This window comes from Phacochoerus africanus, chromosome 11 (genome assembly GCF_016906955.1).
Source record: "Phacochoerus africanus isolate WHEZ1 chromosome 11, ROS_Pafr_v1, whole genome shotgun sequence".
NCBI classification, from domain to species: Eukaryota; Metazoa; Chordata; class Mammalia; order Artiodactyla; family Suidae; genus Phacochoerus; species Phacochoerus africanus.
The window spans coordinates 57524164-57543745 of record NC_062554.1 but is presented as its reverse complement, the minus strand read 5'-3'; the positions used below and the strand labels follow the sequence as shown (position 1 = coordinate 57543745).

Genomic DNA, 19582 nt, shown 5'->3' with positions numbered 1-19582 from the left:
AAACTCTGTAGCCATAAACAATAGCTCCTCATTCCCTGATCCTGGTAACTTCTAATTTCTGTCTCTGTGAATTCGTCTATGGTAAGTACCCCACAGAAGCTGCATCATACAATATTTGTATTATACAATGATTGTCCTTTTGCAAAGGCAGGAGGGAAGTTTAACCCTCCTCCCTTTCAGACAATAGGTGAATTGCCTTTTGTGCCTGACATGTCGCTTAGCATGTTTCCAAGGTCCAGCCATGTTGTGGCAGGTGGCAGGATTGTAGTTACTCATTTCCTTAAGGCTGGATGATATTCGATTGTATGTACAGACCCCCTTTGTTCCTTCCTCCATTGATGGGCACCTGGCTCGCTTCTACTTTTGCTTGTTGTGAATAAGGCTGCTATAAACATTGGTGGACAAATAACTGAGTCTCTGCCTTCAAATGTTGAGGTTATATACCTAGAAATAGAATCACTGGATCATATGGTAATTATATTTTGAATTTTCTGAGGAACCACCAAACTATGTTCACAGTGGCTGCACCACCAGCAGTACATGGGTCCTGATCCAGTTTCTCTGGATCCTCGCCACTTTTTAAAAAATTAATAACTACCCAATGGGTATAAAGTGGCACGGAATTGTGGTGTTTTGTTTCCCTTTTAGAGCCATACTCGTGGCATATGGAAGTTCCCAAGTTAGGGATCCATTTGCAGCTACAGCTGCCAGCCTCCAACACAGCCACAGCAACACAGTATCTGAGCCACATCTGCAACCTGTGCCGCAGCTGTGGCAAAGCCGGATCCTTAACCCACTGAGCAAGGCCAGGGATCGAACCTGAAACCTCATGGTTTCTAGTCGAATTCATTAACCACTACGCCACGATGGGAACTCTGTGGTCAAGTGAAGTTTAACCATCCTCCCTTTTATAGCTGAATTGCCTCTTAATATTCACCCTCCCCTTCTTCTGTGGTCCTCGCCCCTGAATCTGTCAATCTGTCTGGGCATGTGGTCATCCAAAGTGGGTGGCACTTTCCCACATTCCCTTGCATCTCAATGTGGCCATGGGACAAAAGTCTGCCAAGGGCATGTGAGGAAGTGTGCCATGTACGGGCTTTCAGGAAGGGAGGTTCTTTAGAAGGCAGCCCACATGTGCATTCTGCCTCCCACTCCTTTTCTTCCCCTTTTATGGCCACATTTGCAGCATATGTGTTCTCAGGCTAGGGGGAACCAGACCTGCAGCTGAAGTCCTACACCACAGTCACAACACCACCAGATCCAAGCCACATCTGTGACCTATAGTGCATGCTGCAGCAACACCGGATCCTAAACCTACTGAGCAGGCCAGGGATCAAACCTGCATCCTCATGGACACTATGTCGGGTTCTTAACCTGCTGAGCCACAGTGAGTACTCTAGTTCTCCCCTTCTTTATCTCCTCTTTCATCCCTGGCCCATGGATGCTGCTGTCTTAGACTGTGTACAGTGGATCTAAACTACAGAAAGAGCGGGGGCCCTGAGAGCAGGGCCCCCTGCACCAGCCAGTAACAAAGCAGAGTGTTTTCGTGAGCAGAGAGAGAAACTTCCGTCTTATTTAAACCTCTTTCGCTGTTCTTGTCATTCGCAGCTGAATCCAATGATAATGGAGATTTTCAAATACGTGGCTCCTTCCTTATTTTAAATAGTAGTGATATTAGCCTTTCTTCTTCTCTTCAAGACCCATTCTTCTGTCTGGTCTGTTTGCCACCCACCCCACTCCTCTCATTCCCTGAGGGGACTCACCTGGTTGGTCACCTCTTGCACCTTTTCGCTTCATGCCTTCCTTCACCAGCCCCCTCCTACCAGCATCCAGAGACATCTTCCCCACCTTACACTGGCAACAACGTCCTCTCCAACGGCAGCCCCCCTACCGTCTCCCTATTTCCTCCCTCTTTAAAAAAACCTTGAAATAATTATCCACATTTTAATTCTCACCCCACTTTACCCCCCAACACTTCAGCTCCATCCCACAAGACTGTTCTCCCGAGAGGATGGAGATATTCTCATGCCTAAGTCGGACCTTACTTAGTCTCTAGCAGCATTTGATGTAGACAATGCTCCTCCTTTCCCAAACACACGTCCTTGGACCTCGATGCCGTCATGCTCTCCTGGTTTTTCTTCTGCGTTTTGGCCACATCTTATCCATCATCTTTCTAAGACCTTTCTCTTCCCAATCTTTAAATACTAGTCGTCTGCCCCCATTCCTCTTCATGCTCTACTCTCTTCCTGGATAATTAAATATATCTGTGTTGAAGACCATCTTTGTCCAAGCTCAGATATCTGTCCAGAATTCAGGACCCAGCTAGCTAACTTCACATCAGAGAGCTCTGCGTAAGCCAATAAAACCATCATGACCCAGATCGCGTTCATCACTAGCTCCCTAAAACCTGCTGTATCCCATTTACCCAGATACTAGAGGTCCTCTTCTGTTTCCCTTTCTCACTGCTATTGCCTTTCCTCTTCACCTCCAAGTCTGACCCTTCTACATCTATGACCCCCGAATGCCCGTGTCTCCTTATCTCTGCCACATAACTCATGCCCGACTGGCTCGACATCCTCTGGCCTTTTCCCTCTTAATTCCTCCCCACCCTGTAACGAGAGTAACATTTCAACATTTTTAAGTAACCCAAATTATGTAATTTAACAACTAAAACTGCAAACTAATTGAGCTGCTATCTGGCATACAACCGTTCAATACTTTCTTACCTTAACAGGAACCATAAGGCCATTTGAGGTCTGACCTGTGACAACTTCTCTACCTCTACCTCCTATCTCTTTACCTATAATCTGGCCCCCATCAGCTTTATCCCCCAAAGTCGACAAACACGCTAATCCATCCAGATTGCAAATTGGGTTCCTAAATCCCTACCATGCTCTTCTGACTCTAGGCTTTGGCATATGCCATTTCCTTTGCATGTAACACTCATCTCTCCTGTTACCTGGTTGACTAGTCACCTTTGTGTCTCGGCTTTAACAGCTCTTCCTTCCAGAAATTCTCAACCGGAGAAATTGAGATGCTGCCATAGCAAACATGACTTGCTTTTATCCCAGCACTTACCATGTGCATTGAATTGTCTTACTTCACTGAGTGTAAGAACTTGGACTTGTTTATGGCTAGCACACAGTAGGGTCTGAATAAATCATTCTGGAGTGGATGAAATATAAATGTAAGTAAGAACTGGGCTGTGACCTTGAATCTATTATTTTGCTTTTTAAAAAATCATTCACCCTGTTGATGTGGACATGACATGTCTATGTCATTTGGGGATGACACAAAGCTGATGGTGACAGCTCATCAGCATACAAAAACAGTCTCAATGGATTTAAATAATGGACCCCTGTGCAATGAAATTTCAAATACTTAAAAGCAAGCATGGGAGAGGTCTTGAATAAGAGCATTTTAGTCTAGGAATGAGTGCAACATCAATGAGCCAATTGTGTGGTGTATCTGAAAAAGAAAAAGAAAAGAAATGTGTACAATAACAATGATAAAGTGGACCTAGATATAAAGCCCAAAATGTGGTAGGTAAGAGCCTACTCCCCACTTTGCTGATCAGTCTACACTAGGAACAACCTGTGTGGAAATGCCTTTTAGTGGATCATTGTCAAAAAGGAACATGTTTAGAGGATAGTGATGAGGATGCTTTGTGGTCCAGAGCTGTGCCCTGATGATGATGAGAAGCAACTAAAAACGTCAGGACAAGTAGGATTCATGATAGTCTCCTCTTGGAAGGATACTGGGCCATGCAATATGACTTGTATTTTGAGTAGCTCTAACTGGTACAAGTCAGGAAGAGGCAAATATTTGCCCTATGTAGATGCATTAGGATTGTATTCAGCTGCAAGTAATAGAAACCTAATTATGTAGGGATTTTTTTCTGTCAATAATGTGTGGAAGTATGTACTCCAGAGCTGGCATAACTGCTTATGCTATCTTGAACTTGAGATCCCTCTATTAGATTGAGCCATATGAAATGGTTTGGACTCACTTTTGTTGTTGTTGTTGTTGTTGTTGTTGTTGTTGTTGTTGTTGTTGTTCATGTAGCATATGGAGGTTCCCAGGCTAGGGGTCGAAGCAGAGCTACAGCTGCTGGCCTACACCACAGCTCATAGCAACACCAGATCCTTAACCCATTGAGTGAGGCCAGGGATCAGACCCACATCCTAATGGGTCCTAGTTGAGTTCGTAACCCACTGCTCCCCAACAGGAACTCCTCAGCTATTTTTGATTTACTAAAACAGCAAGTCCATTTAGTTCAACCTAAGAGTGTCCTGTTTTGCCAATCTCGGTGTGTGTGTCTGTTTTGTCCTCTTATTTGCAAGTTGGTTTCTGGACCCCCAGGTAGTATGCCAGGCTCTCAATCAAGAAACGGAGGGAGGGGGTAAGGACCACAAAGCACAGGCTTCCTGAGTACAACCCTCAAACTCCCACCTCAGAGACGTCTGCTTGTTTCCACTGGCTGGAACTGCATAGCGCCACCATCCTCAGCTCTAAGGGACTCTCAGAGGCAAGTATTTTAAACAGGCACATTGCTACCCTGAACAAATTTACATCTATAAATCTATCATAAAGAGAAAGGATAGAATTTATACAGAACAGTGTTTTCTCACAGTTTATCCACTACAGAAAGCGGGGATGGTGTCAGTTATTCTCAGCTGTACCTGCAGAGTCATGGATAGGCATTTCAAAGTGGAGATGACCCTGTCCCATTCTGGCCTATTTAAGGAGAATTTTTGTGAGCTGAATCTGGGCATGTGCTCATTCATAACCATCTCCATAGGCCATTGGAATAAACAGCCAGAATTGGGACCATGGCTCAGGCAGTGAGCATCTTCTCACTGGTAGTTCTGGACGTGGTGAGCAGGAATTAGCAAACACCATTCAGGTGGGATGGTTGCCTTGGGTGGAGATGGGGAAAATCCCAAGGTATCTCAGGATTCTAGAAGTCTGTGAAAAAGCTTTTGGATTTGATGGCTAAACTATTTTAGCCTTGAGCAAGGCTTCAGCTGTGCAAGAAAGTAATGAAAAAGTGGTGATAAGGCATTTAGCTCCTTCTATTAAGATGTTCCATGGGAAAAGGAAGGAGAAATATAGAACAATGACTCTCATTTGTTTTCAGAATTAGAAAAGTGGTTTATCCAACTACAGATGCCTGTGCATCACCAATGCCAGTGAGAAAAATGCTATCAATTAATCTTTTCCAGGTCTGGGTCCCCTTTCCTTGAGATAGCCAGATGCCCCAGGGGGAAGCTTGTTGAAGAAGAGGAAAAAGTAGGTTTGAAGAAGCAGGTAAGAAGCAGTCATCCACTTCACCTTCTCCAGATGGTCAAACCCACCCAATCACTTTCCTCTTTTCTTAGGTCTCGCCTTCCCTTGTCCCTGCTGCTCCCTCTGACACCAGTGCAGTTCCAAGAGCAGCCCCTCCTCCATGCACCTGATCCATGACCCCTAGAGGGACCATTTCCAGCTCTTGAGTGAGTTTGGCCAGAAAGAGTGAGCTCATCCCCTGCTACCTAGCTAGGTGCCTAGAACATCTGGTTTATGACTGGTTTCAGCAAGGAAATGTGTGGGGGTTACATATTCAGAGTCCAAAAAAGATCTTATCAGAAGGAAGAGAGGTGTTGAATCTAATAAAAAGACTTCAGAATGGAGAAGTTCTGAGGCCAAGTTGTGGAGCGCACAGTACAACAGCATAAGCATAGGGTGAGGAAGTGTAGAATCACAGCTCATCGTAAGTCCACAGGGTTTCTGGCTCATGATCAGCCTTCTCTCTCTCTTTCTCTCCCCACTTTTATTTTATCCATAAACACTAAGGGTCACCTGTATGCCAAGTCCTATGCTAGGTGTACAGGTGCCCAAGGCTGTCCTGACCTCTGGGAGCTCACAGTCTGAGCTAAGGGGAGACAGATGTGTAAGAAGGTAGCTATACAAATGTGCGGTGGATATGAAGAATGGGAGTGAGATCAAGAGCAATGCAAACACAGAAGAAGGAGGGAGGGGATTCAAAGGGACGCTGAGCCTGGAGTCATGTCTTGAATCCTAACAAGCATTTTCCAGGTGGACAAGAAGCACTCACCGAGGGAGCAGGTACACAAGTGCTGGGAGAGGAAACCACAGAAAGCCCCACAGAATCCAAGGAATGGGAGTAACGGGGTTTAGGAGAGAGGCTGGCTCATCCAGGCCCTGCCTTTCCAAGGTGCTGAGTCTTCATTTTATCTGGATTTGGAATCATGAGAGGCCATATCCTGTAATAGCCTGGGCTACTCAGAGCACACTGGGGGGAGATGTACTTTAAAAAGGATGCAGAGTGGGAACTATACTCAATGTCTTGTAATAACCTGTAATGGAAAAAGAAGCTAAAAAAGAGTGTAAATAATATACATACATATATGCACACACACATATATAATATACATATATATAACCAAAACCACCTTGCTGAATACCTGAAACTAACACAACATTGTAAATCAACTATATTTCAATTAAAAATTTTGAGAAAGAAAAGAAAAAAATCCTAATTAAAATATATGTGTTTAGAAATACTGCTGAATTTTCTGTTAATATTTTGAGACTATTTGTTGAGAATCCCATGTTCATGAAGAATAACATTCTTTTCTCATGAGCTATCTAAGTCAGCTTTTGGTATGTAGGTAATACTGCCTCCTTAAAATAAATTGAGATCCATCTCAAAGAAGAAGAAGAATACCGTTATAACCAGTTCCTCTCCATGGATGATTATATAGAAAACAGGAGAAAAGTTTGGAATATTTCACCTAGGGAGAAGCTAAGGGAAAGATGTTTTCAAATATTTGAAGTCATGTTGAAGAAAAATTAGCCTTGTCCTGTGGGTATTCGTATTAATAGCAATCATAATACTATTAGGCAATATTTATTGAGAGCTTACTATGTGCCAGGCAGTGTTCCAACCACTTTATCTGCAATAACTTATTTAGTCCTCATACCAGCCTTAAAGGTACGTCTCATAGTTAGCTCCATTTCATACAAGAGGGAAGTGAATCACACACAGAGGTTGATTCATCACCAAAGGTTTCAAACTAGGAAGTGGCAGAGCCAGGGTTCGGACCCAGGCAATCCAGCTATCATGTATGTTTTCTTTCCAGACCCAGAGTGAATGGCTAGAATCTGTCAGACAGATTGTTCTTCCTTTGTCTTCCTGTCTTCCTGAAATATCGGATACAATAGCCATCTGGAGAGATGCAAGTTCCCCCGTATGGAAGATAGAACTTAGGGGGCCACTGCAGCTGCACTAGTTTTTTTTCTGGCTGCACCTACAACATATGGAAGTTCCCAGGCTAGAAACTGAACCCAAGCTGCAGCTATGACCTAGACCACAGCTGCAGTAACACCAGATCCTTTAACCCACTGTTCTGGGCTGTGAATCCAATCCAAACCTCCGTAGTGACTAAGTTGCTATAGTCAGATTCTTAACCCACTGCACCACTTGGGGGAACTTCTGCAGCTGCACGTCTGAAGTGTTAGGGCTCCAAGAGGGGCATTGAAATAAACCATCTTGAAAGTTGCTCTGGGCTGGAGCTGGTTGTGACTCGGGGCTTGGCTGACACAGCGCTGTGAATGCTTATGAGTTACCCAGTAACTGCACATGGCACAAATCTGCAGGGCAGCTATGCTCCCCCCATGCCTCTTACACCTGTGGACTCCAGCAAACACAAGTAGGTTTCCCCTCCTGCGTGCACTGCAGGATCTGACCTGGCTTGGAGGGTAAAGCCAGCATCACTCTGCCTAACACAGTAGCTGCAAAATTGCCATTGGGGTGCTGAACGAGAAGCCTTTGCTGCCCACGAGGAGGGAGAGCAATGGAAGCAGCATCTGGGTAGCCGGTTCTGGGGGAGTAGAATAGAGGCCAGAAGAGAGATATGCAAATATTCACACTTATGAATGGAACATCTGCCAAGGCTATCATCACTTAGTGCCCTCAATTCAGCTCCAAGACATTCATTCTTGACTCACATTCACACCTTCAAAGGCTCCTGAATTTCTCCTATAGGATCAGTTAAGAGTGACTCTCGTTCCTGAGGCCCCCTAGTTGAAATGCTACTACTGGTCAATCCATTCCTCTCACCCAAAGAATGCCTTCTAGATGAAGGAGCACATGCATGTGCGGATATGTGATACAGAGTATATGATACAGTGTAGAGTGTTTGTGTGCACACACACCGCTTACACATTCCAACTTTGCTCGTCCTTCTGCGACTATGTTTATATTCTTAGCTTCCTGCAAACAGAGACTGCTTCTGAATGTTTTCTTCTAGCACCACTACCTTTCAAGAACTAGGACTCAAAAAAGACTATCTGCGGAATTGCAAAATGTGGAACTTGAAATGAAATTCATAGGTCTTTTAGTTCTACTGCTTTATTTTAGAGGTGTAGAAACTGAGGCTCATATAGAGGATGTGCCTTTTTTTTCTTTTTATATTTTTAAGGCTGCATCTGTGGCATATGGAGGTTCCCAGGCTAGGGGTTGAATCAGAGCTGCAGCTGCCAGCCTACGCCACCACCACAGCTGCAGCAATGTAAGATCCGAGCCGTGCTGCAGCTCATTGCAATGCTGGATACTTAACCCACTGAGTGAGGCCAGGGATCGAACATGCATCCCCATGGACACTAGTCAGGTTTCTTACCACTGAGCCACAATGGGAACTCCTAGAGGATGTGTCCTATCCAAGGTCATAGAACATTTTTCAGGTGACTTTACAGTCATGGTTTTCAAACCTGGCCACAGATGGGAACCTCTTAGAGAGTTCTGAAAAAATACCAGAACATCTCACAGAGCTTCTGATGTAATTGTTCTGGGATGGGGTCCAGACACTGGTATTTTTATAGAGCTCCCCAGGTGATTCTATGGTAGACCAAATTTGAGAACCAACGGCTTCAAAAACGGGAGTATTGCAAATAAAGACATATTTGTACCCTTGCCATAAGGACCGTCTAACCTCTGAAATAGAATCCAGAGAGGTAGAATTGCTCCAGGTTGCTTGACTTGGAAGAAAAATGGATCCCCAAGAAAGGTACTTACTTGTTCCTCTACAGGAGAAAAGCTAAGGAGAATCACCACCACTATGCAAATGCAGATAGAAGCAGTCAGGAAGGCCGCCATCCTCAAGCATCCAGGGGGTATCGACAGCTCACAGTGGGAGCATAAGAGAAGCTCAACTCCCTTTGGGTACAGATGGCTAAAACACAAGTTGACGGGTTGAAAGAAAACTTGCGTCTCTACCACAGGATGGCATCAGAAAAGAACAAATAAAGGAGATGGATGTCTATGACTCCAGGAACCCTAGATTAGGGTGTGATGAGTGTGTAGCCAAAAAAAAAGGGGGGTTGGGGCTTAGAAGGGAGGTCCTCTTACATCTACCTTGAGCTATGGCTCCCTCACACAATCTCCTGAATGGCATTTGCCTCACCCAATCCTGTAGCCACCTGTAGCCAATCCTCCCCTGTCCTGTGTGAATGAGCCCTTCGCTGCCTTTGGCCTCTGGTTCTGTGCAGAAGGCAGAGCACAAAGAAGGTGGATAAGCCATTAGACAGGATGGCAGTGGTGCCAAGGAGCAACCAATAGCCTGAATGGCAAGAGCTAATGGTCACACCACCAACCACCTCATACCAGCTTTGGCCATCCACGTGCTAAGGGAGGGCATGACACACATTCATGAGCTCCTTCCGGGCAGAAGTCAAGTTGGGGCATCAGAGGCAGCACCTCTGAAGTAGGAAGGACACGGGGTCAGGCTGTGCACTCCCCCAACCCCGGGCTCCCCCCTCTGCAAACAAGGATCCCAGGTTGTTGCTTTCCTGCTGCCCACCATAATTTGCAGGAGCAGCTGTGCAGGAGGCTGAAGTCACCCAGTCTCCCTTTGCTTCTGGAACTCTCCTTGGTACTTCCCAGGATGATTCAAAAGGAGGAAACATTAAGCCAAACCTGGGAGGCCATGCTCATGCTCTGTCTCCCGTTGGTTTGGTCACTGAGACATTTCCAGCACCTGGAACAATGCAGGGGACATACTAGGTACTAAATAAACACTTGCTGGGTGACCAAACCAATGGACAGATAAAGGATTAGATCTAGTCCATGTTGGGTTAGAGTTTCAGTAATATCACCACCAAGACAAAGCAAAGGAAGCCCCCTTAGAGACTGAATTTGAATGAGCAATTGAAGCCAAGACCAGCCAGTCTTTTGAACAGTCTTTTATTACTGTAAAGGGCAATATTTTTTGAGAAGCCAAAAAAAAAAAATCAAATTTAGTAACCTGAGATGTCCTTAGTAACAGAGCTGAAGAATGTGTTTTCCAATATTTGGTTTCTCAGCTTGACAGTCTCTCTTGAAATACTCTTTTCTCAGCAATGAAAATGCGAATCGGTGTTGGTTTGTTTTGCAGTTTGCAAATGACTTACAGAGTTCTTCCGTCTGGGTTTCTGTTTTTCTTCTTGCAAATAAACAAAAGGCCACTTCTCTCATATGACTTAAGTGGGGGAGATTCTGTGATCTCCTGTCTTGGTTTTGGAAAGAGGAGAAAAGGAGGGGCAAGCAGAGAGAAGACTAAGAAAGCTGAAACAAGCAGGGTACAGAGCCTGGGGAAGAGGCAATGGGAGATGGCCTATGGAGCATTGGGGTGCCAAGGACCTGCAACAACTGAGGACACTGCTGTCAGGAGGACCCCAGCCACCCTTATGGGGCATGAACTTGCCCATCGGTTCCTGAGTCCTCGCTCCTGCTCCCAGTGCACCATGTCATCCTAGCTCCTTGTCACCTAGCAGGACAGACACCGCCCCCTCTTCTAGGCCAGCCAGAGGGAAGCAGAGCAACCCCTGCCGGCTTGACCCAGATCTGTCAGCCGATCAATTATTTTCCCCATAGAGGAGAAGGAAAAATGAAAGGAAGAAGGAAGAAGGGAAAGTGAAAAAGAGAAAAGGGGGGGCAGAGAAGCAGGGAGGGGGAGAGAGGGCAAAAAGAGGGAGGAAGAAAGGGGAGAGGAAATGAGGGAGAATCAGGGAGGGAGAAGGAGAGGGGAGGCGGAGGAACACACATAGCTCTTCCTTGGAAGCTCTTTTCAGTGTCAGCAGTGGTAGCCAGACCAGGCTCAAGCCAGAAGGTTGCAGAACCAAGTGCACAAATACCTAAACTACAAAGCCTATGAGGTCACTGAATGCAATCAAAGCAGAGGCTAGAGTCCTCTTCTTCCCACCCTTTGCCAGTCCAGATTAGAGCTGCCCTGTTCCCTGTAAAACTCCCCGCTCTGGCCCCTCCTCCCCCATCCAGTGGCCCTTCTCCTCCCCAGAGCCCCTCCCCTTTGCCATTGGTCCCCCCATCCCCCAGCATCTCTGCTCAGAAGTCTCCTCCTACAAAAGGATGGGAGGATGGGAGGAGGTCCCCATCCCCCCTCACACACACACCCCTGTGTTTATTCTAAATCCCCTGGGGTCTTCAGCAGCACATCTTATAAGGAAAGGAGGCAATGGCCACCAGGTAGGAGGAGACATTCAGGAGGATGTGGTACCTTGATCCCATCCAACCTGTACGCCATTGATTACCTTATTTTTGCATGTTTTCATTTTTTAGGTTTAATTAGTTTTATTGAATTTCAAATGACTACAGACATAAAGTAAACATGTAACAAGCCAGTAGAGCAGAAAGGAAGGAGCTGCGTAAATACCATCAGGCTCAGCATGGAGTTCCACTTAGCCCCACATGTTTGTAGCCTTACGAGCATTAATGAGTCCAACCCCGGGGAGTTGCTCCCAGCCTGGCAGACAGGTGGGGATATCAGGGCACAGAGGGAAATATTTTCACCTACTGAAAACAAAGATCTTCAAGTTCGGTGGTCTCTGCTCCCCACCCACCTGTGCTCAGGCCACTAGAACCAGCTTGAAATCTAGAAAGGCACACTTAATAGAGTGTTTGAAGGGTCTGTAGGATCTCTGTTGAGGTTAGATAGAAAGCAAAGCGGGTTTTTGCTTTGCTTGTTTGTTTTGCATCATTATCATTCTAATTAGTGGATAAGAGCGGGCCATGAACTCCAAACCAAAAAAGAATATCTGGAACAAGGACAAATCCTAGATGCGATAGTCCACCCCACACACCTAGAGTGTTTCCACCATGAGGAGCCAGCAAGGCAATGAAAATCTTTCCCGCATATTTAACAAGGATGTTTTTATTTGATGTTATGAGAAATGAAATGTTTGTAGAAATGTCACTGCACAAGTAAGGCACCTATGTGGGGCAAGAAGGCGAGGTTCTTAATAAAAGCTGAAAGTACCATAACACGCACTCACACCCTCACTTTCAAACATACGTCCCCTTCCTTCACAGTAGTAATTCAATCTCAATTCCAAGTCAAAGTGAAAGTACTGGAACTATGACCAGAATCATGTGGCTCATGTTGACTCAGAAATGCTGCCACCACTTAGGACATCAAGAGAGCTCACCTCATCCCAAGGGACAGACTGTGGCTGAAGCCGACACTGGAGTGGCCCATCCACAACAGGTAGGTGGCACCAGCCTGGGTCGCTGCACCTCAGGGCTGCAGATGGTATGCCTGCAGGGGATGGAGCCTCAGGGAGCTGCTGGAAGGCAGGGCCTACGGAGCTCATGAGCTGGGAACCAGGAGAGGCCCACCAGGGACACAGCTCAGCAGCCTTCATCCAAGCACCGCACCACAGGGGAGGCTACTGAGAAACCACGCATGCCAGTGGCTGATGTCAGAGCTGATGAGAAGAGGTTCCAGGGCTCATATTTGGCTTTAAAAGTAACAAAAGGGAAGAACCAGCACCGAGACTAGGCTTGGACCTGGCAAGTAAAGCTACCACCCAAAAAAGGCTCTAGTGCTCTAGTGCAGTAAGGCCTGCTGGGACTCTCCAGCCACCCAAGGACCATGGAGTGTGGAGGATGGGGTGAGCTGCATTGCCTGTGCTGTCCATGACCTGCCCCTGGCTTGCCCCCAGTTGGCAGCGCCAAGCCTGGCAGCCAGGGTCCACTTTGTGAAGCTCCTCTGCTCTCTCCCCTAATTTTTTTTTTTTTTTTTTTTTGGCCATGCTTCCAAGTGTCCACAATGCTTACATCAGGCCCAGGGTCTCATCATCCCAAACCGATTTTTCACTTTGCCAGTAAACATTGTTATGGTTTCATCTGCCTCCCTCACGTCTCAGAAGCGTTGCCCAGCCCCGGCTGCGGCTGGCACCCAAGTGTTTACTGCGAGTGGCAGGAACTTGGCCGATCTGCCCAGCTGAACGGTGTCCATGTCGCTGGCGCCTAGCGAAGGGGAGTGTGAGCACAGCCCCGTCTCCTTCCTCTTCCCCTCTGCCCCGCTTGGGTGTTAGTGCGCAGGTGAGTTGATGTGGGCTGTGAGGAGATGAGAGAAAATGAGAAAGGCAAGACAAGAATCTCACCCAGCACCTTGGAAGGTGTTGAAAGGAGCCTGAGTCCTTTGAAGGAGAAATGGTTGGGTTTCTAGAAAGAGAGAAGCTGCCGCACCACCAGCCATCCTTTTCAGAGCCTCTCTGTGGCAGAAGGTGGGCGGTGTGCTGAAAAGGACAGCGCCTAATCCCAGCCCTCTCTTGGTTCCCAGAAATGAGAAGCTCTGGTTAATCAACCCCTGTGCGCCTTAAGGCCAGAGCCCCTGGGTGATAATCACTCCCCCTACCCCCATCACTAATCAGGGCTGATTCCCTTCCCCTCTAAGCTGGATCATGGTTCCTGGTGGGGTGGAGGTGAGGAGCAGGTCAGGGTGGGGTCCCTAACCTGCCACTAGCCCCAGACACCTTTTGAAGAAGGCAAGAAAGCCTGGAAGTAGCAGTTCTAGGAAGAGCCAGCCTAAAACAAAAACAGAGGGGAGGAAAAAATCGCCTTAGAATGCGTACTGCATTCTAACTAGTCCCACTGGGTCAAGGCAATAGGGGTGGATTATTGCAGACAAGACCTGGCTGCCTCAGTAATTCTGTGAGTCTGATAAGAGGTAGCTGGCGGACTCTGGCTTCCATCCTCTGCAAAAGAAAACACACATCACCTTGGCTGCTCCAACTGGCATGTGGCTTGGGGGTCCTGGGGTCACGTTGCCTTAAAATGGAGCAGCCCTGTTCTTTTATGACACGTGGAAGCCTATTCAGAGCTGGCTCGGGGTGAGTAGCACAAATAAGGCCATTATCTGTCTTAGAAAATTCAGGGTTTGGTAGAATGTGAGGAGAGCTGGGAAAACCTAGCGGCCTCCATCCCCACGCCGAGATAGGAACAGGAGCGCAAAATCAGATCTCCCTCTGGAGAATTTTGCACGGCCTCTTCCTTCTCATCTCTTCAGGGATGATTCAAAGTATGAGCAAATATTATGCTTCCCTGCATTTATTTCTGATGAAAAAAAATCATGTATGCTAATTTATATGTAAATTCAGAGTGGCCCTGGGGCTTCTGGCATGCTGCCAGTGGGCTGTGGATGGTGGAATTTTGGCCATTGTCTCCAGTTTGAAGTTAACAGGTAGAAGAGACACAGACCTCAGGACGGATGAAGTGATGGAGATCCTGGGACCTATCCTGTCCCTTCCTCTGACCCCTTGCTCCATCCCTTGCCTAGTTAGTTTTCATTTCTGTGGTTTCTGTGATGGAGGCTATTTCCCTGAGGCTGCCTGGCCCTGAACTCAGTTTCCCTTCTGCTGGAGTTGGGGCTCTGATCTCATTGGGTGAGCCCCTCTTCACTTAGTACAAGCAGAGGTGCACGCATGCACACGCATATGCACACGCACGGGCGCGCGCGCACGCGCGCGCACACACACACACACACACACACACACAAGTACACTGCTGCTGCTCCAGGTTATGTAAGAGTCAGTCAGGGCTGCTCCACGCTGCCTCCTTCACTTTCACACCCACCACCCCATGGGAAGAGACCCAAGGCTGGTGTCCCCCTTGAGGCTGGGTGCATCAGATGACATCAAGGAGATCCCTGTGCGACCCGCCACTGTAGACCCCTTGCATTCCATCCAGAAGCCTCCAATGCTCCTTGCCTTCCTCCTTGAGCTCCAGCCAAGGGTACACACACATTTGCTCCTTGCCCACTTGGGCCCTCTGCCCACCTAGTGTGAGTCCACTGCAGCTAAGTCAGGGGGACAGTGGCAGTCCCCAAAGCCTCCTCTCGGAGGGAGGAAAGCAGACTAGAGGTAGGAACCAGTCTGGACCAAGAGAGCCCCAGGCTGCAGGAGGAAGAGACAGAGGTGGGTGGGACTTCCCACGCTTTCCCCTCACGGTGGGAGTGAACTTTCCCCTGGGAGCCCAGCCGAAGAGGGCTGAGCTTCCACACGGGGTCCTCTGGGAGACAGTGCTGGACCACCCAGGGAAAGTTTCTCTGGCCGGCTTAGTCCCTGTGACTGTGGGGATCTTTAATAAGAAAAGGCAAACCAAACCCTCAAAGGACAGGGTGGGTAGGAGCAAGCCGGTGGGCAGTGCTTCTGGGACATTTAAGTCAGGACAGGGTGTGGGGCCACCCAATGCAGCAAAGGGACTTAAGGTTGAATGGGCTTCCAAAGCACCCGGCACAGCCCAGACACAGCTCAGCGAGCATGGCCCTCAGCTGCAGCCCCGCGGCTTGGCTTCCAAGCCAAGCAATAAACAGAAAATTAGCATTCGACTCTTAAAGCCTCCCTCCCTTCAACTTAGGAGAGCTTTCTGAATTTCAGAGCCCCCCTGCCTGCTCCCGAAGCCTTTTATCTGCTGGTTCCCACCCCCTGCCACCCCCCTCCACAAACACACCCCCAAACACATTGAAAACTAACAGGGTTTGAGTCCACCACTGCTACAAATTGATTCAGCCCTTCAGGCTGGCTCTCCGACCAGAGCCTCACAGGATGCAGTTACCTGGTTATGTCTAGCCTGCATTTTCTGTTTGCTCCTTGCGAGAAGCTCTGCAAGTTGACTGGCCCATAGATATTTAAAGTTTCCTCTCATAATTTCTTCCCAGTAACATAAGCAACGCCTTAGCAGCCCTGCCGCCCTCCGCGAATCTAATTCCCCCGCTTCCATGTGTCTCCGTTGTGTGTGTGCAAGAATGTACAGAGAGACCAGCACACAGCCACGGACTGAACAGGAGCCCAAGACACATTTCACTTATGCACATACAGCCCCCGTTCCGGGAGCAGCCGGAATCAAATCAATATTCTCACAGCCTGGTCTGGAGGATGGAGTCCCAGCCATGCTGCTCAAACGCCCTCTCCTCCACCTGCAAACCGCGCAGCCGAGCCGACTAGGAGTCTGCGAATCATCTAAAGCACACTGTACAATCTCTGGGTCGGCTGTACGCAAATCGATAGCAGGCTCTTACCTTGAAAGAGAAACAGAGCAGCCAGCCCCGTGAAGATTGCCCAAGAGATAGAATTGTGCATTTTTGCCTGGATGGTTTTCATGATTTTTTTTTCTTCTTCTTTTTCTTCTTTTTTGTCAGGTTCGGTTTTTTCTTTCTTTCTTCCCTGACAGATTGTGCTGCTCTCGAGCTGGTGGAAGGAGATTTAAATCCACTGTTTTCCTGAAGGACACCACAAGAAAGCCGAGGATTTGAGAGAGTGTGACTTCTCAGTAATTATCTCTACTCATACTCTGGCACCGAGACACATCGTACAATCTGGCCCTGGACAGCCCTCCTACAAGCTGCAATCATTGGTTCTAATCCAAGGATTGACAGAGCTACAACACACGCGCACCGGCACACACGCACGCACACACACACACACACACACACTCTCTCAGGAATCATTTACTGGGCAAATCAGGCTAGCTGATTAAAGAGACAGGAGCCTGGCGAGATGGCATGATAAATGCCACTTTGCCCCTTCTATATTACTTTCATTTTTTAAACTGACAGTCTCTCAGAGCCCCAGGCATCAAAAAATCCTTTTCCTTCTGGCACTCCCTGGCCTCCTGAACTCAGATTCCCTTTGCACTGGAAAAATCCCATAGCCGGCCACTGCTTACGGGAAATTTTAAAGGGATATTTTCATGCTTGGTGGAACTTGCAGAGATGATTCAAATTTCATGTGTTGGTACTTATTTTCCTCTCCGATGAAAATATCATTCAATGACAGATTTTTTTCCCCCTCCCTCTCATCTCTCACCTTTTCCAATCAACCTCCTACTCCTTTGCTTTGAAAATAATAAATAACTTTCTATTTTCTTCTCCTGTCACTCCTGTTTCGGAATACCTGTATTCGTCCTATAGTTCATTCACTTAATTTATTTTCTGAAGTCATCCATGCGTATGATACCATAAAAAGGGATGAGGCTTCTGAGATATGAGAAGAACTGCAATCTGAATATGGAGAAGCTTCTTCAAAAGGGAATGAGGGATGAGTTTATTCTATGTGCCTCAGTCAATCCACATTCACGAAGATGAACAATCTTAGTGCTTGTGGTTTAAACTGCAGCAAGACAGACTTAGGTTAGACACACTGAAGAACTTCCTGAGTGTAGACTTTGTGAGTGGTTATAATATGTCCTCAGGGGATGGCAGACCTAACATCTCTTCGATGATGGGTTGGAATCAAAATCTAACAGAGATAATCTAATGGGCGTGATGACTTTTTGAGAGGTCTCCTAAGTCTAAGGCCCTAAAAATTGATGTTCTAATTTGTGGTTTCCTCTCATGGGAAGAAAGTCAGATGACACAAACAAAAATCCTGGAAGACTTAGCCCCTTAATGCCACCCTCCTTAGCTGATTCGGAACAGCCATGCCATCATGATGCCTTAACACACAGTTTTGAAATAGTTCTTCCAGATTTCCGCCATAATTATTATACATACTAGTCACCCACATAATAATTTTAATGTATATGTTCTTGAACTGCATAGAACGAAAGTATTTACTGGCTGCATAGGTGAACTAGAAACAGCACTGCCATTTCTTTTTTCTGTCTTTCTGTCTTTTTAGAGCCGCACCCACAGCATATGGAGGTTCCCAGGCTAGGGGTCTAATTGGAGCCGTAGCCACCGGCCTACGCCAGAGCCATAGCAACGCTAGATCCGAGCCGCATCTGCAACCTACACCACAGCTCATGCAACGCCGAATCCTTAACCCGCTAGCAAGGCCAGGGATCGAACCCGCAACCTCATGGTTTCTTTGTCAGATTTGTTTCCGCTGTACCATGACGGGAACTGCAGCACTGCCTTTTTGCTCAAAGCTCAGATAACCATTCTCCTTGTGTATTTGTCAAGGAGAGCGCCCAGCCCTGCAGGTGTGCAGCCCAGTGGCTGAGTGGAAGGAGCAGTGGCATCTGCAGATTTAGATCCTAGTCGCAGCTCCATACAAACTGAGGGACTGTGGGCAGGTCATTTTATTTCTGTGGATGTCCCATCTGTACAATTAAAGATGTGTTTTGAATCTCTTTTCACTTTAAAGGTGTTTTATGTTAACAGATTTCTTTTTCTGCCACTAGGTTCTAATTCACTTGCCTATCAAAACGTCCTTGACGTTGTGAGCTCCCAAGGGACAAGCGTTTTATCTCTAGCCCAGTCTTTTTGTGCGGTCCCTGCAGAGTGACATGTGCAGTTAAATGCTCCGGGGTGGCTGTGGCAGCCGTGATAACAGCGCGGCAGCCCCGGTGGCCGCCTCTACCGCCACTTCGCTGCTCACCAGAGTGACGATGAAGACAGCAGGTCACTGATAAGCCTTTAGCCCTGACCTGGGGAGGCAGAGAGACCAACACCATTTACAAGCATCCTCACCCTGGGCGGCAGCACATCTGTACATTCACCAATTTTTATTAAGCATCCATACATGGGACCGTCATAATCAACCAACCCCTCCAGCTGACATTTATTGAGTGTTTGCTATGTGCCAGGTGTGAGAGTCAGTGTTTTGTATGTATTTTGCTCTTTAAATCCTTACAACTTCTGCAGTGGTGCAGTTAACATCCCCATTTTATAGACAAAGACAATGAGGCTCCAGGAAAACTTGTCCCCAGCTGCACAGCTAGTAAGCAATGGAGGCAGGATTCAAACTTGAGCATTTGTCTCTCAGACCAACTTCTAAAAGACTGTCCTAAGTCCTGGGAGGGACTCAATAGAAGTCAGTTTTACATATAGCCCCTCTGCTGGTGTTAATAGCCTATATTAAAAATTGTACATGAAGTTCCCACTGTGGGTTAAGAATCCAGGTTGGGGTTGCTGCAGAGATACAGGTTCAATTCCCAGCCTGGCGCAGTGGGTTAAAGGATCCCCAAAAGTTGCAGCTGTGGCTCAGATTCAACCCCTGGTCCAAAAACTTCCCATATGCCATGAGTGCGGGCCTTAAAAAAAAAAAATTAGGGCGTTCCCATTGTGGCTCAGCAGTTAGTGAACCCGACTAGTATCCATGAGGACACGGGTTCAATCCCTGGCCTCAGTGGGTTAAGGATTCGGTGTTGCCATGAACTGTGGTGTAGGTTTCAGACATGGCTTGGTTCCTGAGTTGCCGTGGCTGTAGTGTAGGCCAGCAGCTACAGCTCTAATTGGATGGCTGGCCTGCGAATCTCCATATGCAGCAGATGCAGCCCTGAAAAGGCAAAAAGACCAAA

The 19582-nt window shown here is 47.2% G+C and overlaps 1 protein-coding gene across 3 annotated transcripts in view; it reads right to left on the bottom strand.

Moving 5' to 3' along the window:
* Nucleotides 1-16766, bottom strand: part of NTM (neurotrimin) — a 999601-nt gene extending 982835 nt beyond the window's left edge. The window contains exon 1 of one of the 3 annotated variants that reach the window (XM_047753588.1): nt 16359-16766. In XM_047753588.1, the coding sequence (XP_047609544.1) occupies nt 16359-16440 (82 nt within the window). In that variant the 5' untranslated portion in view covers nt 16441-16766. The remainder of the gene's footprint in view (nt 1-16358) is intronic. The other 2 variants (XM_047753586.1, XM_047753590.1) reach the window with 2 other exon arrangements.
* Between the last annotated feature and the right edge of the window lie 2816 nt (nt 16767-19582).